Raw genomic sequence first — 19,289 nt, 5'->3', positions numbered from 1 at the left:
GTTTATGCGATGAATGTGACTACAGAAAAGAGCGATTGAAGAGGAGACTCGGAGACATGTGGAAGGTCCAGGATTATCAACGCAAACACTTACATAATATATAGCTAATTAGTCACCATTAGGTTATAAAACAGTGGCAATTATAGATTATAAATAAAATAAATTCTTTCAAACACAAGTGCCTAGCTTACAGACTTCAATTTGTATACGTTTTAACAAGTCAATGATCAAACTAAAAGGTATCTTGAATTTTCTCACAGATATAAACAAAATATCAAACTCTAGCTTTCTTTTTTCTGGCTCTGTTAACAATCGTAATTGACAATCTTTCCCCAAGAGATTATTATTATTGTATAAATTTGGGTTAGAAACTTATTTTTATGTCTATGTACGCAAGCTATAATAATTAGAAAACTGCAACGATAAATTCTTTTCAACACACGTGCTTCTGCAAAATCTTATTGAAATTGGTTTTGATGTGGACATGCATGGATCTACTCTACCGACTTATTTAGGAATACAATTATAACAGAGTATTGCTCTGTTTTAATTACAAATGAATGTTGATATCCTTTACTGACTAATTACAAATAAATGTTTCAAAATGAGTGCTGATTTACTTCATTTATTACTTTCCTTTAACACTCTTCTTCAACTTCTTGTAATGTACTTATCAATGACACTCAACTTTTTATGCACCAATGAAACACTACTGAACACAATGCTTCGTATATATATCTGTTACACAATGATTTTGTAAGTAAATCTGTCATCTGATTTTCCCTTTGCATAAAGGTTAACTTGATATCTGTTAAATATTTTTTTTATTCTTATGATTGTATTTTTGAAAGTTTAAAAGTTAATAAATAAAAGATATTAAATTATCACAGTGACGGTTTTGTAACTATAATCACTTCGTAATTTAAACTGCCACAGACAAAGATTCCACGAACAGAAATGATAATGTCAAACTTTTTAAAAAGATTAATAGATTAAATTCAACCCTTTTAAAAGCAGATCAATGAAATTGATCTTTTGAATAAATTAAAAAGGTAATTAAACTATATCTATTGGAGTTCTTAATATTTTTATCGAGTACAATTTTTTTCTAAATTAAATATTTCATATTTTTTTCTTTTTTTATAAATATTTTTATTTAAAAGTAATTAAATTATATAAATATTTCATATTTTCATAATTATTTAATTTTATGTGGTGGCTTTTACTGGAATATGATATTTGGATGTTTTTGGTTGTTTTCTACCTTCTTTTATTTGAAATTCTTCATAAATATAGAATGTACGGGGATCGCCTTCTTATTTTATTTTATTTGATATTTAATATTTTTAAATATATAATTTTAAATAAACTTGTGAATAGTAGGATATATGTATGACCCAATTCTCTGTTTTAAATTAATGGGCCTAACGTAAATGAGTAAAGGGTCCAAGCCGACTCACTTAAAGCTCTGTTAGGGTTTGAACAAATTTCTCCTAGTCAAACGCTCCTTCTATCACGTAAGTTGATTTCCTCCCCTTGTTTCTTTTTGTTTTCAACTCCTAAACTCTGGTCCTACATTGATCTATATCAAAGTCTTAGTTTTTTACGTGCTCATATGTATGTTTTTAGCTCCTTAAATTGTTTTTGGTCCTGGTTCTCTTCCACCAAGAGTCCCTTAAAGTTTAGCTCCACTCAAGGTAAGGGAAGCTAGGGTATGCATGTTTTTTTTTTCAATATTTTGTTTGTTTTGGTTTTGTTTCATGTTTATGTGGCTTGTTTGCTGTTGTAGTTAACTGGAAGATGTTAAAACATTGTTTGGCTTCAATTGTCTGTTTGTTGCATGCATGAACAATGGTGAGAACTGTTATTTTCGCCCAAGCGAGCATGTCTCGCCTAGGCGAGAATAGCACTGGTTTATGCTAAAATTCTGAGTTTGAACTGTCACTTAGGCGACGAGCCTTCGTTCTGAGTGATGAGTAATCTCGCTCAGGCAAGGAGGTCTCACCTAAGTGATAAATTGCAGAAGCCCACTGTTCCACTGCTCGAGCTCTCGCTTAAGCGAAAAGGGCTCGCTTGAGCGAGTAAATCTCTCTCGCCTGAGCGAAGACTTCTAGCGTATGATGCCATGTATTTTGTATGAGATTAAATGAAAATGAGATTTTGTTGTATGGAGTGTGAAATGAAACATGAATTGGATGGTTGGTGGTGCTTTGGTATGAAATAATAATGCTTGAGATGGCGTGTGAAATGTGGTTGATAAAAGAGTTTCAAGGAAAACTCTTGATGATGGTGTGGTTAGTATATACCTTGATAAAGGAGATGTTTAGATAAAGGAAGGTATCCTGAACTCTAATAAATGTTCATGCTCATGTAGAGTAGAATGATTGATGTGGTGAGAGTGGCAGGAGGTCCTAGTCTTGGAACATACATTAGAAGATTAACCTTGTGTGTGGTTGGGTGATAACCCCTTCTGTCTAGACTCTACAGAGTTTAGAAACCAGCACAGGTGCATACTTCCTTTAGAATTTTATATCAAGAGTATAATCCGGATAATTGAGTCAGATGGTCTTGAAACTGTTTGCTATCACATGGTTTGAGTGCCTACTGTTTTACCTATTTGTAATTTGCTTTAATTATCTGCTTTCATGTTGAAAATAATCTTTTTACTCTAGCTTACCTATTCTGTTTGATGTCTGTTTCTCTGTTTGACTTTTCTTTTTTGCAATGATCACCAAATTATTGGTGTGAGCAGATATGGAAACCCTTGCTGGTCGTTAGGGGGGTGGAGATGTCGTCGTGTAGTTAGACCTTGTGTTTGGATGTGGCTCACTGTTGAGCTCACTTTTGAAGAACTATTTTTGTTTTATGGTTCCCTTGCTCTATGAGCAACCTTGGGGACAACTGTTTCATTTTGAATTCTGTTTTCATGGTACCGTGTAGTGTTTTTGGCTTCCCCTTCAGTATATTATGGATGACTGTAAAATCCTTTATACTATACATCTCGTGTTCTAATTTACATTATATTTATGTGATGTTTTATTTAGTAGAATTTTTCTATTTAAAATGGGATGTCACAATATATTATAATAATAATAATAATAATAATAATAATAATAATAATAAAATTAGTGTTCGTGTAAGAATGTTAAAGTGAAAATAGATAATTAAATTTTAATGATTATTAATTATTAATTATTCCGTATATGTTGTTGAAATTTAATTAATTGTAAGGTGACCGTTTAGTTGTTATAATTATTTAGTTACAGTTTTTAACCGTGACATAGAAAGGTTCCACCAACTTGATTTAGGAGAAATGATAATAGTAATCCTTTAAACAAAAATAAATAGGTTAAATTCAACCATTTTAAAAGTAGATATAAGAAGTTGATTTTTTGAATAAATTAAAAAAGTATTTAAACCATGTTTATAAGAGTTATTAACTTTTTTATTGAGTCAACTTCTTTTTTCTAAATTAAATATTTTACATTCTTTTTTTATTTGTTTCAAATATTATTATTTAAAACTCTCACATCACATACATTTGAAATTCACATAGGGAAAAGCTATTGATTATGAAGAAAAATAACTAGGATAAATAAAATTCATCAAGATAAATAAAATTGATTAGAGGAAAAGAAAAGTAGTTGAAGAAATAATTCTCATATCAATTTATCATATATCCCCTCCAATTTAGCTTGTCACAAGAAAGCTATTATGCACAATTGATCTAGCTTCAACAATTAATTTAGTGGCAATTTAACAAACACATAAAAGTATACTAAACAAATGTGTTGAGTGATCCTCTTTACAATATAACTAGAAAGATTTTACACAAATACAATTATATTAACTTCATTATGTTTCTGATCTAGTAGGAGAGGAAAACAAAGGTTTTGGAGGCATTTCCAAGGAATTTACGTTACCTTCCAACATGTCTACAACTCTGCTCATTGTAGGTCTATCATTTGGAAGTGATTGAATGCACCATAAGCCCACTACACTCATTCTCTTTGCAATCTCATCTTCTTCTGCATTCATCACTTCATATGGTCTCACATCATTATCCACATCAAGTCTTCTGTATGCAAAATGTGGGAAGTATATCTCACTTGTATGATCAGCTTTAGGATTAATGTTCCTCCTTCCTCCTACCATCTCTAGTAGCATCATTCCATAACTATACACATCAGACTTTTGTGAAATTCCACCAAAATGTCTATTGGTCATTTCAGGAGCTAAATATCCCATTGTTCCTCTTGTACCAGAAATAGAAATAATGCTTTCATTCCTGGGACACAACTTTGCTAGTCCAAAATCTGATATTTTAGGACAAAAATTCTCATCCAAAAGAATATTATGCGGCTTTATGTCAAAATGTAGAATTTTAGTACTGCAGCCCCTGTGCAAGTACTCCAACCCTCGAGCTATTCCTATTGCAATTTGATATAAATCCTCCCAGGTCAAAGATGTAATTGTTTCTGGTTCTTGCTCTCTTTTGTAGATAAACTTATCCAAGGAACCATTAGCCATAAACTCATATATGAGAGCCTTTTTGGAGCCTTCCAAACAAAATCCAAGAAGTGTGACAATATTAACATGAGATGTTTTACTGATGCTGACAACCTCATTGATAAACTCTTCATCATTTCTTTTGGATGCATTCAATAATTTTACAGCCACCGGGATACCTGTGAGCAGCTTACCTTCGTATACTGTACCAAAACCACCTTGACCAATTTTAACTTTGAATGAATTAGTCATTTTCTGCACTTCTGAAAATTTGTATCTTTTTTGTGCTATAGCTCCATGATTTCTTAAAAATTCTTGAACATTTGAATCATTGTTTGTGGTAAAACAAAATTTGACTGGTCGAGTTAAAGACTTACGTCTAAGACAACATAGTATGAAGAAAAATACTCCAATTACCGCACTTACAACACCTGTTAAGAAATATAGGATATTAAGAAACCATAGATATATTTTTATAACATGCTCATCTTTTATATGAAAGTTAACATTATTTAGAAGATAACTAGAGGAGATAACTAGAGGAGATTGCAAATAGTTAATTTGGAAAATTAGTGCAAATACTAGTGGTGATAATTTATCATATATCTTTAAGTGATTAATTTATTTAATTATATCAGAAATGATCAACCAACTATATTTGTCAAATAATTTTAAAAATGACTATATTTCTTCAAGTATTTTTAGATATTCATAACTACTATAAAGATAAATGATACTTATGATTATTTAAAAGATATTTTAGAAATTTAAAGATATTTTTAAAGACAAATTTCAAGTCCAATCAAGTCCTATATAAAGATGAAGGGAAAGCAGAAAAAAAAAAACAAAGCTCGAAACTTTAGGGTTTAGAAACCCTTAAGGAGGCCTAAGTTCGTCCTCTTTGTCCACACTCTTCTTTTATTTTGATTCCATGGAGGACTAAGCTTTTAAGGTTGGTTCCACTATAATTTCATCGTGAATTATGAGATTAAATTAAAATAATTTTCTTATTCTTTTTATTATTGTTGCGATTTTTAATTATCTATGTCTTTTGCTTCTTAATCAAATAGAAAATAATGATTTTAAATCTATATGCATGTTAATCATATGAGTTAAAATTAATTGACACTTTACTTTAATTTTATTTAGAAACTTTCATGTGATTAAATAAATTTTTATCAATAATTGAGACTTTACTTTGATTAAAGGTAATCACTTTAGTTAAAATTAGTTAAGATTTTACTTTCAATAATTAAGTTTTTTATTTGTTGAGAAAATAAAGGAATGGACATAATTAGACATAATAAAATCTTGATTAGTTTTAGTTAAAGAAATTACCTTTAATCATAATAAAGTTTCAATTATTGATAAAAACTTTTCTAATTACATGAAAGTTTTTAAATAAAATCTAAGTAAACTCTCATTTGAATTTAAAAATCCTACAACTCATATGATTAGCATGTATATAGATTTAAAATCAATATTTTCTATTTGATTAAGAAGAAAAGGACACCAATAAATGAAAACCATAATAATAATCAAAAGAACAAGGAAACTATTTTAATTTAACTTCAGAATACAAAATAAGATTATAATGAAACCAACCTTAAAAGCTTAACCCTCCATGGAATAAAAATAACATCAAAATAAAAAAGAGAAGGTGAAGAGAGAGGACGAAATTAGGTCTCTCTAAGGGTTCCTAAACTCTGAAGTTTCACTTGTTTTTTATGTTTCCCCTTTGTGTCTTTATGTAAGATTTGATTGAACTTGAACTTATATTTTCGGTTACTGAAATTTCTCAAATATCTTTAAAATAATCATAGACATCATTTGTCTTTATACTGGTTATGAATATCTAAAAATATTTGAAGATATATAATTATTTTTAAAACTATTTGACAAATATAGTTGGTTGATAATTTATCAAATATCTAGATAATACTTTCGATTTAACAATTTTAACTTGTTTATTCTTTCTTCTTGTTACTTCTTCTGGTTGCTTTTTCTGGCTATTTCTTCTTACTTCTTCTAGAGTTTTTTGGTAATTCTAACGAGAAAAATATATTTTGAAGACCTTTGGGATTGCTATGATTTTTGGACGATTTTACCTCCTCCTTGGATCTTCATCTTTTTCATTGCTCACCTTTCCTTTTTGGACTTTTTCATTATAATGAAGACATAAACCCATTTTGTTGGGGTTAAATAAAACAAATCAAATTCTCATGTAATTGGTATTCATTACACATACACACATATGTCTTTCCATTCAATGTTTTTGTGCTTAATTATTGTTGTAGTTTGATCATTCATAACTTGCTATTAATAAAAACAGTTAGTAATAAAAAAAAATACTAGTTTACTTTCCATTTCATTGGCAGATGAATCACAGACTTATCAGAAATATAACTCATAAAACAATGAAAGATATAAAAGGATAGTGGATCTATTACCTATGATAATAATAATTATAATTATCCTTGTGCCCTGGTGGTTATTTGTGTTATATGTATAATCTGCGACAATAAGCAGTGACAGTAAAAAATAAAAATAAAATAAGCAGTGACAATGAAAAAAGAGTTAACATTACATGAGTTTTCTTGGAAGGTTATATAAGAGGAAAACATTATATTTTACTGTAATCACTTAACAATAGAAGGAAGATAAATATATTCATTAAAAAGAAAAGAATAGTCAGATTAGACATCAATTAAAGAACTTTAGTTCTCATTTGAAAAAAAATATAATATATACCTAACATTATTTGAAAAAAAAAAAAACTATTTGGGAAAACTTTGCTTATTGAGTAAAAAATAACAATGTCCTACAAAGACTAATAAGAATAATCTTAATAATATAAATAAAATGTAAACAAAAGATAACCCTTGATAATATCAATAAGAAACCATAGTATTAACCAAAAAATAGTTCTAGTTATAGAAAAATCTTAATCAATGTTAATTGATAAATAATTTTAAGTTATATTTATGTAATTGATTTGAAAAAGTTTTAACAATTAACATTAATTTAAAATACTGTCAACTAACATAAACTAAAAACAATGTGTGGAATTCAGTTGAAAAATACAATTAAAGTAAGCAAGCTATTGATCGAAAAATAAATATGTCTTAAGTAACGATATAAAATAACCTAGATGATGTTACTAAAAAAATAAATATGATGGACTTAATCTAAGTGAAATTTTTACTAACATTTATAAAAAAAAAAAAAATTATGATACTCCGACTAAACTAATAATGTTTCATTTTTAGTTAGTCAAATTGATAACATTAATTCCAATAAAAATTGAGTTAACAAAAAAGTACAAATCCCAATCACATAAAATTTAAAAGTACAAAAGAAAAGTCATTCTTATTTTTTTAATAAAATTTAAATAGTCCAATTTTAATTTATTGAACTACTATCTTAACTTTTTAAATTTTATTAATGAAATGAACCTAATTTTTTATAAAATATTTCAAATTCATTTAGAAAAATACCTTTCTTTCCTCCACTATCGAAGGAATTCATTTTAATACAATATTTACTTAAAAGGCAATGTCATCGTTGTAAGTCAATGATCTAAGTTAGAAGAAAGAATGATAAAATATACCTGAACCACCAGAAAACGTTGGTGCTAATGCTGGTGCCGGTGATAATGAAATTGGTGGTGATCGCCGTGAACGTGGCGGTGGTGGTGATGAAAACCGCAGTGGCGGTGGTGGTGATGAAAACCGCAGTGGCGGCGGTGGTGATGAAAACTGCGGCGGCGGTGGTGATGAAAACCGCACTGGCGACGGTGACGATGATGTGTGTGTTGTTTCGTTGGTAACACAACTTGTATTGTTGCAAACTATTCAGCAGTTTATGTTTCAAAATTATTAATTAATACACTTATATCATTTTCTTCAACAAATAATTGTTGAAGATATACATATAAATATATATTTAGAATAGACAACAACAAAAATAAAAGGAAAGATGATAGTTTAACTACTCAGATTATTCATTGATTTCCTCTTATAAAGTTACCCAATTTATTTTATTTCTGTTCGGTTGAAAGTTACTGTTTTAAAATATCATTTTTAGGATAATTCTAAAAATATATTATAGGTTAAAATACTTCTTTGGTCCATATTTTTGTTGAAAAATCTCAAATAAGTCCTAAGATTTTTTTAGTCTCAATTAGGTCCATATTTTTGAAAATGTGTAACAATTAGGCTCATTCCGTTAGTAAGATGTTAACGGTGGTAAGGACATGCCACGTGTCAGCTCCTCATTTTTTTGAATTTTGAATTTTTAAATTTTTTTAAATTTTTTTTAAATTTTTTAAATTTTTTAATTTTTTTTAAAATTTTTAATTTTTTTTAAATTATTCATGTCACGTGTCACATCAATATTGTGCCACGTATCAAGTCACAGTAAGGTGACACGTGTCAAGTCATTGTTTGAATCTCAATTTGGTCCATATATTTGTTATTTTAATTATATTTTAGTTCATTTTTTTTTTAATTTTCAATTTCATCTTCTCCAAATTGAGATCAAATTTATCTTTTATATAAATTTTATAATGATAACTTTATTAAACAATTTTAATAATATTAAGTTTATTTTATATTTTGTTTTAAAATTTTAAAATATTTATTTTAACTTGTTACAAAATTGTTTTAAATAATTTATATACAAATGTTAGAGTTGGTTTAAAAATAATAATTTTATAAATTTAAATATAAAATTTTAAAACAATTTTGTAAAAGGTTAAAATAAATATATTTAAAAAATTTTAAAAAAATGGACTGAAATGTAATAAAAATAACAAATATATGGACCAATTTGAGATTCAGACAATAATTTGACACGTGTCACCTTACTGACGTGACACGTGGCACAATATTGACGTGACACGTGGCATGAATAATTTTCAAAAAGAAAATAAAAAAATTTAAAAAAAAATTAAAAAAAATTAAAAAAAAATTAAAAAAATGTGGAGCTGACACGTGGCATATCTTTAACACCGTTAACATCATACTAACGGAATGGGCTAATTGTTACACATTTTCAAAAATATGGACCTAATTGAGACTAAAAAAAAATCTTAGAACCTATTTGAGATTTTTCAACAAAAACATGGATGAAAGGAGTATTTTAACCTATATTATAAACTAGTCAAAAGAAAAATTGTTTATCAAACATGAGTACTAGTAATAGGTTAAATAGTCTTTTGGCTAATAAAAAGGTTACGAACTAATTAAAGTAATGTGTCAAATATAATCTTACATAAATTTTTATCAAAAACTAAAACGAGAGAAAAACTTAAATTCACAAATTCGCTATCAAAAGCATATAGAGTTTTGTTCTTTTGATTAGTAGTTGATAAATTAATAATTGATAAGCTTAAATGCTTAAAGATAATTTTGAGAAATTTGTTAATTTTTAAAGTGTAAATACTTGCACCAACGTCGTTTACAAAGACATCGTTAAATATTAATATTAATATAATGTATTTTTGACTAAATATTAATATAATACAATGAATATGAAAGGACGAATACTTACCCACGGTGGTAGTAGTAGTGCTATTAATACTAACATGTTGTGACACGTCATTAAGTATGCGTGCCACGTAGGCAGAATTATTACCCATGAACCTGCTGCTGCTGTAATCTGTTTATCATCAACAGTCATATCTATTAATAAATTTAAACACACTTTTTATGGGTAAAATTTAAAAGAATTTTAGTTTTAATTTTAATTTTCTGGTCTTGTAATATTTTTTACATTAAGTATTTTTTATACTTTTCAACTTCATTTTAAAATTTATTATTTAAAGAACAAAACATATATATGACTATTTTAAGAAATATTTAAATTCCATATTATTTTATTAAATTCTTAAAATGTTGCTCTTCTCTCTGTTAATTTAATTTATACATTGTCGTTAGCTATTAGAACAAATGAAAAAAAAAAAAATTACTTATGCATACACTGTTTACTCATTTAACTATCTCTAAAAAAGTTAAATATAGTTTACTCTTATTTAAATTGAATCAATTTAATTGTTTGTGACCTCTTCTACCATACCCACGCTATTTTCTTCACGACTCTCCTCCCTCTTTCACCCTGCCTTCATTTCCTCACCTTTTTCTTTTATGATTTTGCAGAATTACTTAATTCTACTTTTTGTTCTGCACCTTCACTAACTTTAGAGAAATATTCCACTTCTCAATCTTATATATATAGAAAATTTTGTGAAACAATGAATCAACACTCTGTTCAGTTGTCGGCTGGGACTCATTAACATTACTACATGACCCTTTCTTTGACCATATTATAGAGGTAAAATGTGTATACTTTATGTATTTAGAAAAGAATAAACACTGAAAAATTGCGTAAAATATATAAAGGTACTTACTTTTTCTATCATCACACCCCGTGAAGACATCACCAACTTTGTTTACGATTTTTGAATGGTTTTGACCTGCAACCAGTACCATCCATAACATGCTTTTAATTTAGTCTAGTTGAATCAAGGAAAAGAAAAACCTATGTCTATAAATGTACGATTAATTTCTTCTGATATATGTGTACTTACCCAGAAGCATAGACGAAGCGTTGCAGTTCACATGACATGCAGTTGGAAGAAGAAGCGTTGCAGAGAAGAGAAAGAAGAGAGTGAGTCTGCGGAACATGTTTAGTTTGAATGCATTTGCATACATAGGAAAGAGCTAAGTACCTATCTTACGTTTTAATGGGAGATTCCTCGGTCACAGAATTCGAAAAGATCCAATAATGTCTACTTTTTGATGTGTGAAAAAGTTGAAAGGTATGAAAATTTCTCTCCAGCTGGAAAGAACCCGAGAAAGAAGGGCCACACTCTTGGCTTTTTCCCGACCAAGTCAAATCGTTATTAACTATTTCCGATTTCATTAACACCGTGATAATTATACAGCTACTTCTTCATTATAAATAAAATAAATTCTGTCAAAAGTTCCTAACTTACGGATTCGATTCGATCCATTATCTACGTTTTAACCAGTCAATGATCAAATTAGAAGGTATCCTGAATTTTCTTCATATGTAAACAAAATATCAAACTCAAGATTTCTTTTATTTATTTTTTTTTTCTAGCTAGGTTACACTACTTCAAGAGATTTTTTTTTCAAATTTGTTATAAAAATTTGTAAAAAATAGAAATTTCTTCTATTTTTTCTAATAATCTTAATTAGCATGTAATTTTTTCGTGGGTAATTATTTTCTATAAAATTATAAAATTTGCAAGTATTTTTTACAAAATTTATTGCGAAAAGTGTTTTATACAAAATATTTTGCAAAAAAATTAGTAGCAATTTCTTGCAAATATTTTTTCACAATAAAATTTGTAAGTATTTCCTATGAAAAAATTTTTGAAAATAAATTGACAGAAAATATAAGTTTTTTTAGTAGTGTTAACGATTCGTAATTGACAACTTTCTCTCAAGATATTATTATTATTATTATTATTATTATTATTATTATTATTATTATTATTATTATTATTGTATAAATTTGGTTAGAATTATTTTTATTGCAAAAATGAATCATTATTAATTAATCTCGTTTTTTTTTTCATCACATTTAATTTTTGAAAAGATAAAATTATATTCAAAACAACATTTTTGACATAAATACTCTTTTTTTTTATTTAGATCCAATTCAAAATATCTTTTACAATAATTAATTTTTCAAAAAATACTTTATACCTCTGAATTACACTTTTTGATCGTCTAATTTTATCTGGCATAAACACTGTTTTAGAAACTTATTTTGATAATTCAATGTATGCAAGCAAATAGAAAACTGAAACAATAAATTCTTTTCAAAACGTTTTTCTTTTGAAATAGAGAATAGTATTTTGACCCTAAAAGCTTTTTTACATCTATTTATCCGTTTATATTATCTTTCACTGGCTTCTACGTTTTCTTTTTCTTTAAAAATACAAAAGTTTATTTTTGTTACAGTCATTTTATTCCTGTAAAGAGTTGTAGTATTGTAAAAAAACCTTTTTCCTTTTCAATTGGGTTTTTCATGTGGACGTGAATCTACTTTACCAATCTTTTGAGAACACAATTACAACAGAGTATTGCTCTGTTAAATCAATAAAGACGGTAAAACCAGAGAAGGAGTCACCCTAACTTTTAGGTTAGATCAATAAATGTAATCGATACCAGAGAGTTATTAAGTAAATTTGGGTTAGGAATATTTTTATCAGTAATACCAATCATTATTAATTAATATCATTCTATAATATATTAAATTTTGAGTTAATTGCTTCTATCCTTCGAAATATTTTAAAAAGCTTGCTCTAATTCAAATAACGTAATTAGCTTTGTATACGTAAGTCAACTTTAAGTCAACTTAGACTTGATTCATGTCAAGAATCTTTCAATATGAGAGTCTTTCTAGTTAAGAAAAAAACATATTTTATAATGCCCTTTAGAACATTGAACCTATAACATTGTATATGTTTATTATACAGAGAACATTGTGCATGTTTATCATAAATTATATTTATATATAAAATAAATTATGTGTGTGTAATTAGAATTTTAGTAAAAAAATTAGTTACTTTTATTTAGGTGACGCAGAAATAATAATTTTAAAGATAAATGTTGAAACCTGTGTTTTTCCTTTATAATGTTGAAAAGAGCATAAACTATGGAAAGCCATATACTTTTGTCACAATCATGTGGTTGTTAGGGTTTTTTATTTTATTTTTTCATATTTTGAAAGCAAGGGATTCTTAGGGTTAATGATGGATTTAAAAGATAAAGATTGTCCCCACACGTTCTTGTGCCCACTAAAGCAATGCAAGTATAGTCAAAGAAGACTTATAAAATATTCACGGAAGACTTGTAAATGAAGTAGTAGGGGAAAAAATCTAAATAATTTTGTTTTTATTTAATTAAATTAGTAAAGAAAAATTATTACTCTATTTTTTAAACTAACTAATATTCATAATTTTTAATTACAAGGCTTTTTAAAATAGAAATGATTTTGAATTGGATTTAAAAAAAAAAAAGGAAAGAAACATAAATGAGGGAACTATTTTTTGAAGGACACAATGCGAATAAGTGAGATACTTTTGATAAATGCGAACAAGCAAGTTAATTAAGAAGAACGCATCTTGTATGTTAAGCGCGGTTGAATTTTTGAAATTTAGGTTAATGTGTATAGGCCAAATGTGGACAAACATGACGGTGACCTAACTGTATTATAAGTTATGTGTAACAAATCAAAACAGATTAACGGACTAAAATACTTAGTTTGTCTCACTTTTTCTGATAATAGAACGATCTGACTTACATGATCCGTTACATATTATCATCCTAATCTATATGTTACTTCTTGATTGAAAAAAAAAATCTATTCTATTATTCAAAGTGTTGGTGTTTTTTCTTTTTAGACATATATATATATATATATATATATATATATATATATATATATATATATGAACTTTTGAGGAATTTAATGTGTTTATATATAACTTCAACTTAATTTGTAAAATTTATTTTATAAAAAAATAAAACTAAATCACTAAATCACATTAAGAGTGATTAAAAAGTCTAAGATCAGGTTAAATCAATAATAAAATATAATACTTTTTACCTTACCGAATAGATAATTTGCATGAAATTATGGAATATAACTAATTTCTATAGTGACACAAATAAACTATCTTATTTAAATTAGGAATTGTAATGGAATTGATTTATTTCGTTTTGGTTCATCCCGATCTTGGCTAGATTAGAATTCAATTTTGTTGGTGCATCTCATGACTCACGGGATTGTGGATAAGCTTGCATATGTAAAATATTATTAATAAATTAAAAATATACAAATATTGTAATAATAATATTATTTTAATGGTTTCACATCTTAGTTAATTAAATGAATCTATCATTAATAATAAAATTAAAATAAGTTAAGTAAACATAATATTAACGTCTACAACAAATAATCATGTTAAAGCTAAATTATGAACACAAAATGATAAGAAAGAACATTGTCTAAATGAATACAAAAGAGATGACTTAGAAATTTTAGCACAAAGCTAAGAAATAAAATATAAGATGTACAGTATGCCCTATCGGTCGATCGGCCATTACTGACCCCCAGGTGACCATCGGTCTCACAAGTAAACGAACAACAATGTATCATTAAAGAATCACCGGTCGAACGAATTACATAAAACATCGGACCACCGGTCAAGCGGTCAAACAAGGATTTAATTATACGCATACCATCGGTCCATCGGCAAACAACCACGATGGATCTTCAAACCTCGAGCGCCCATCGGTTGATCGGTAAAGGAAACTTCTTGCCTCGAAGGCCTCTCGGACCGTCGGCAACGCAACAGCGGTGGAATTCATTACCCTAAGGGTCCATCGGCCCATCGGTAAAGCAACCCCAAGGGTCCAACGGCCCATCGGTAAAGCAACCCCAAGGGTCCAACGGCCCATCGGTAAAGCAACAGCGGGCCTTCGTAAGTCCCCTTCGGTGGATCGGTTAGACACACTCAATTTACGGGATACATAGCACCATCGACCCAGCCAAGTGACCATCGGTCGCACGATTATACAACTTAAGTTATTAATTATCGGTTAATCGGGTCACTAATCTTCATTAAGGTTTCATTGGGCCGTGATTAAGGAACCTTAATCACAGGCCCATGTCGAAAGCTATAAATAGGGCCCAAAGGTAGGTTGGTAAGCATCTTAATTACGCATTTATTGCACTTGATAGTCTGATACACCGATCGGTCCACTATCTAACTTAAGCATCGGAGTACTTTAGACAGGTACCCCGATCGTCATCCCAACCGATCGAGCTTAGGAGTTGATTTCACTGGAGTCATCGCGGAGAAGGAAGAGACGGTGCTAAGCGAAGAGGTTCTCATAGTAGGCTCTCAGCCCCCATACACCCGAAACATAAGACAATAAATTTCTGTCTAAATTAGGGATGAAAATATGATAATTAGCATGTCATCCCGTTTACATTGACGTGACATATTACAAATTGTCATCCCATTCAAATTGATGTAAGATTAGTTTTACAATTTAAACTTTAAACATTTTTACATTATTTTAATTATAATAATACCATCTCATTGTCATAAAATGAAAAGCAACATAGGACGAGTTCACATTTTGTTCTGGTGGCCAGTTTTCACACCCTGTTGTAACAGTCACATGATATTCAACTTGTTTTTCTAGATGATCGGAAAAAGCTAACAATTATACAAAGCAATTCATTTTAGAGTATAAGTCGAGAAATTTACCAAATATGCAGTGTGCTTAATTTCAGGAGATGGAATGTTCTGACAGTGATCTAGTGGGAGAAGACAACAAAGGTTTGGGTGGGATTTGTAGGGAATCCATGCTACCTTCCAACATTTCAATGACGCCGCTCATTGTAGGTCTATCATTAGGAAACGTTTGAGTGCACCATAAACCCACCATCGCCAACCTCTTTGCAATCTCATTTTCTTCTGTTGTCATCTCCATATCTGGTCTCAAATCACTCTCCAACTCAAGCTTATTGTATGCCCAATGTGGGAAGTATACCTCACTTGTGTGACTTGCTTCACCATTGATGTTCTTCCTCCCTCCCACCATCTCCAGCAGCATCATTCCGTAACTATAAACATCAGACTTATGCGAAACTCTTCCAAAATTTCTACTCCACATTTCCGGAGCTACATACCCCATTGTTCCTCTAGCATCTGACAAGGAGACAATACTTTCATTCCTAGGACACAGTTTTGCCAACCCAAAATCAGCTATCTTTGCACAAAAGTTCTCATCCAGAAGAATGTTATGTGGTTTTATGTCAAAGTGAAAAATTCGAGTGTTGCATCCCTTGTGCAAGTATTCTAACCCTCGAGCTATGTCCTTTGCAATTTTATATATAATATCCCAACTCAAGGACGAAAGTGTTTCATCTCTTGTTTTGTAAATGAATTTGTCAAGAGAACCATTGGACATGAATTCATAGATGAGAGCTCTCTTGTGACCTTCCAAACAGAATCCAAGAAGAGAGACGACGTTAACATGAGAAGTTCTACTGATGCTAGCAACCTCATTCATAAATTCTTCACCATCTTTCTTGAATATACTCAACATCTTTACGGCCACAAGACTACCACAGGATAACTTTCCTTTGTACACCGCACCAAAGCCTCCTTGTCCCAACTTCTCTTTGAAGTTGTTGGTTATTTTCTTGACATATGATAATTTATACCTTTTAAGAGCTAATTGGCCGTGAATTTTAAGAAATGCTTCAATATTTTGATTACTTTTTGAAGCCAAGCCAAAATTTGCTCGCCAGTTTGGTGACTTGTATCTTACATACATAATTGAAATTGATATCAACACTATTGCAATTGTTGAACCTATAACACCTGTTAGCACATACAATAGGGACAACAGTGAACATTTACTTACGAGGAATGTTTTCATACTCTAATCTTTAAGGAACGAGTGAATGGGAAAGTATAATTAAAATGAAATTTAGATTTATTACCTAAAATAATGAATTTCTTCCTTTGGTCCCAAATTCCTGAAGAAGTGTACTTGAGAAAAGAGGAATTCATCAGATTCCAATTATTGGGGAAAATTTTGTTGAAATAATGCTAGGATAAAAGAAAAGCATTCAATCTAATTTTACAATCTAATTTAGTAGTGTTTTATATATTTTCGCTGCAGTTAATAATTAAATATATTTTTTGTTGACTCGGTCAAGTTAAACAAGACTGAAAGCAACCACCCAATAAATTGTAAGGGACCAAAGCACAGCAAAGACTTGGAAAAATGTGCAGTCAACCTCCGAGTCTGGTAAACGAAAGCAAGTAACTGAAATAAACCTCCCAGTTATTTTTTAGTGAATATGTGTAAGCTCAAAATATATGAACTAATAATTATTCTCATTATAATTAGCATATTATTTTTTATTAATTAATACTTATGTTTACTTTCGTTTAAGCGCTTGTATTTTGTATGCGAAAAGAAATTTACTCAAAAAAATCTATTAACACAGAGGAGTTAGAAATGCCTATTATGTAAATTCTAAAGGGTAATTTTAAGATCAAACATTTTGTGACTCTGAAGGGAAAATCGGAATAAGTGGATGATTTGGGGAGAGAGAACACTGTTCATCTGGGCAATGATACGTAAGATACGAAAAGATACGGCAAATGAAAAAAGTAAAATGATATTATGATTATTATTAATTTTTTTTAGGTGGTTTAATGTAGGTTATTGAAAATTAAAAATGAAACTCGTATCAGAGATGAGAGAAAGAAAAGACGTACCACTGGTTTTAGGAGAAGAACATTGTTGATTTGGGCAATAGTATTTGCATGAAACTACATGTTCATCATCAACATATGGCCAGCAGCTTCCGTCACTCTTACCGCATCTTCTGCAACCATCAGGAATACCGTAGAAGACCACAAACGCTTCATTGAGAGCTTGTTCCAGAACTGAAGCTCCGTCATCAGTATCATTATAACGATCCAGAGGAGCCACAGCAGGCACGTGCAAACGTCCCTTGCAATAATCTTCAAGCTCTGGGTATGTGTAGAGCATAACATAGTCCTTGTATCCCTCCACAAAATAATAGAGAACATCCCCGCACTTAAATTTGCGTCTTGAAGGGAAATTTGTGATTGTAGGACAATGTTCAAATATGGTGATTTGATGCACAGGCGCGTTATACAGGAGCAGAGTGTTGTTGAAGTACTGGTAGCTGTGAAAAAAGTTTGGAGAACAGACATGATTGACAGGGGTGAGTTTCATGGTGCGAGTGGTGCTGTCCATATATTTCACTGTGAAATTTTGAGATTCAATTGGAACCTTAATACTATCATAAGGAGCATGACAGCTGAGCAGGGATGATGGGTCGGCGCCGTTACATTGAGAGGCTGGAATCTGTTCCCAGGGAGGATCGAAGACGGCGGAAATGTTTTTACTGCACACGTATGACTGCTCACCACAAAGCTGTGGTGGCGGTGGTTGAGAGTGGGACGGTGGCAAACCGATGGACAACAACCAAGACACGGTGACTGCGAACGCAAGAACGTGACTATGCTTATCATCCATTCTCACACTTCTTCTCACTTCCCTCCCAACCCTCTCTTACCAATTATGCGCACACACACACACACTCCTTCCACAAAACTACCTCCTTCTTTCCTCTTACTCCCTTCTTTACTCCCTAATTCAAACAATCAAGGCAAAATTACTTTTTTTTTTTTTTTCCTTTTAAAGTCAATGGTTATTTCAATAATATGTAGCTCATTTTTTATTATAAGATTCCACTGTATAAATATCTATAATATCGTATCATGTTAATATTTTCTTTTTAATTTCTTTTTAAAGTAGTATGTGTGTATTAGCACGAATATATTGGTCTGCGTCTCAATAACGCAGACTTCAATAGTTCGACCTATACAATAAAAATTGTGAACAGAATGAAGGAAAAAAATGAAACGGAACTATTCTGACCAAACTGCTCTTCCTAACAAGCAAACCAAACAATTAATTCCATTCCGAATCTAGAATGTGAAACTCTACCTGCCTATCTAAGCCAGAGTGGATGAATAACTTGTTTGATTCCACCTTTCAGATATGATTTTATTTACGCTTATTAAGAAGCTGGTGTTTATAACTCTGCGGCCTTTCGCATCCTTTATGTGATTTTTCAATTCTGGTATTTATAAAGATATGATTCTTACCGTCCAC

General features: G+C 29.9%; 2 protein-coding genes across 3 annotated transcripts; both read right to left on the bottom strand.

The window, feature by feature from the left end:
* Positions 1-3,686: 3,686 nt before the first annotated feature.
* On the bottom strand, positions 3,687-11,231 carry LOC114181924 (LEAF RUST 10 DISEASE-RESISTANCE LOCUS RECEPTOR-LIKE PROTEIN KINASE-like 2.5). Its single transcript, XM_085672576.1, has 6 exons — positions 11,099-11,231; positions 10,919-10,984; positions 10,063-10,170; positions 8,120-8,359; positions 6,960-7,022; positions 3,687-4,940 (listed from the first exon to the last, which is right to left on the bottom strand). Exons 1-6 carry the CDS (start codon positions 11,220-11,222, stop codon positions 3,856-3,858), a joined length of 1,686 nt encoding a protein of 561 aa, XP_085528702.1. The 5' UTR covers positions 11,223-11,231; the 3' UTR covers positions 3,687-3,855.
* Positions 11,232-15,472: 4,241 nt separating this feature from the next.
* On the bottom strand, positions 15,473-19,071 carry LOC114181921 (LEAF RUST 10 DISEASE-RESISTANCE LOCUS RECEPTOR-LIKE PROTEIN KINASE-like 2.8). 2 transcript variants are annotated; one of them, XM_085672575.1, is made up of 4 exons: positions 17,858-19,071; positions 17,071-17,106; positions 15,827-16,948; positions 15,473-15,721 (listed from the first exon to the last, which is right to left on the bottom strand). In XM_085672575.1, exons 1-3 carry the CDS (start codon positions 18,645-18,647, stop codon positions 15,849-15,851), a joined length of 1,926 nt encoding a protein of 641 aa, XP_085528701.1. In that variant the 5' UTR covers positions 18,648-19,071; the 3' UTR covers positions 15,473-15,721; positions 15,827-15,848. The 2 variants fall into 2 exon arrangements, with proteins under 2 accessions (XP_085528701.1, XP_085528700.1); XM_085672574.1 differs by having other exon boundaries at positions 15,473-16,948; positions 17,858-19,048.
* Between the last annotated feature and the right edge of the window lie 218 nt (positions 19,072-19,289).

Source organism: Vigna unguiculata, chromosome 4 (assembly GCF_037176805.1).
Source record: "Vigna unguiculata cultivar grain cowpea cultivar isolate G323 ecotype 2 chromosome 4, ASM3717680v1, whole genome shotgun sequence".
Classification (NCBI taxonomy): Eukaryota; Viridiplantae; Streptophyta; class Magnoliopsida; order Fabales; family Fabaceae; genus Vigna; species Vigna unguiculata.
This window is presented reverse-complemented; position numbering and strand designations above follow the sequence as displayed.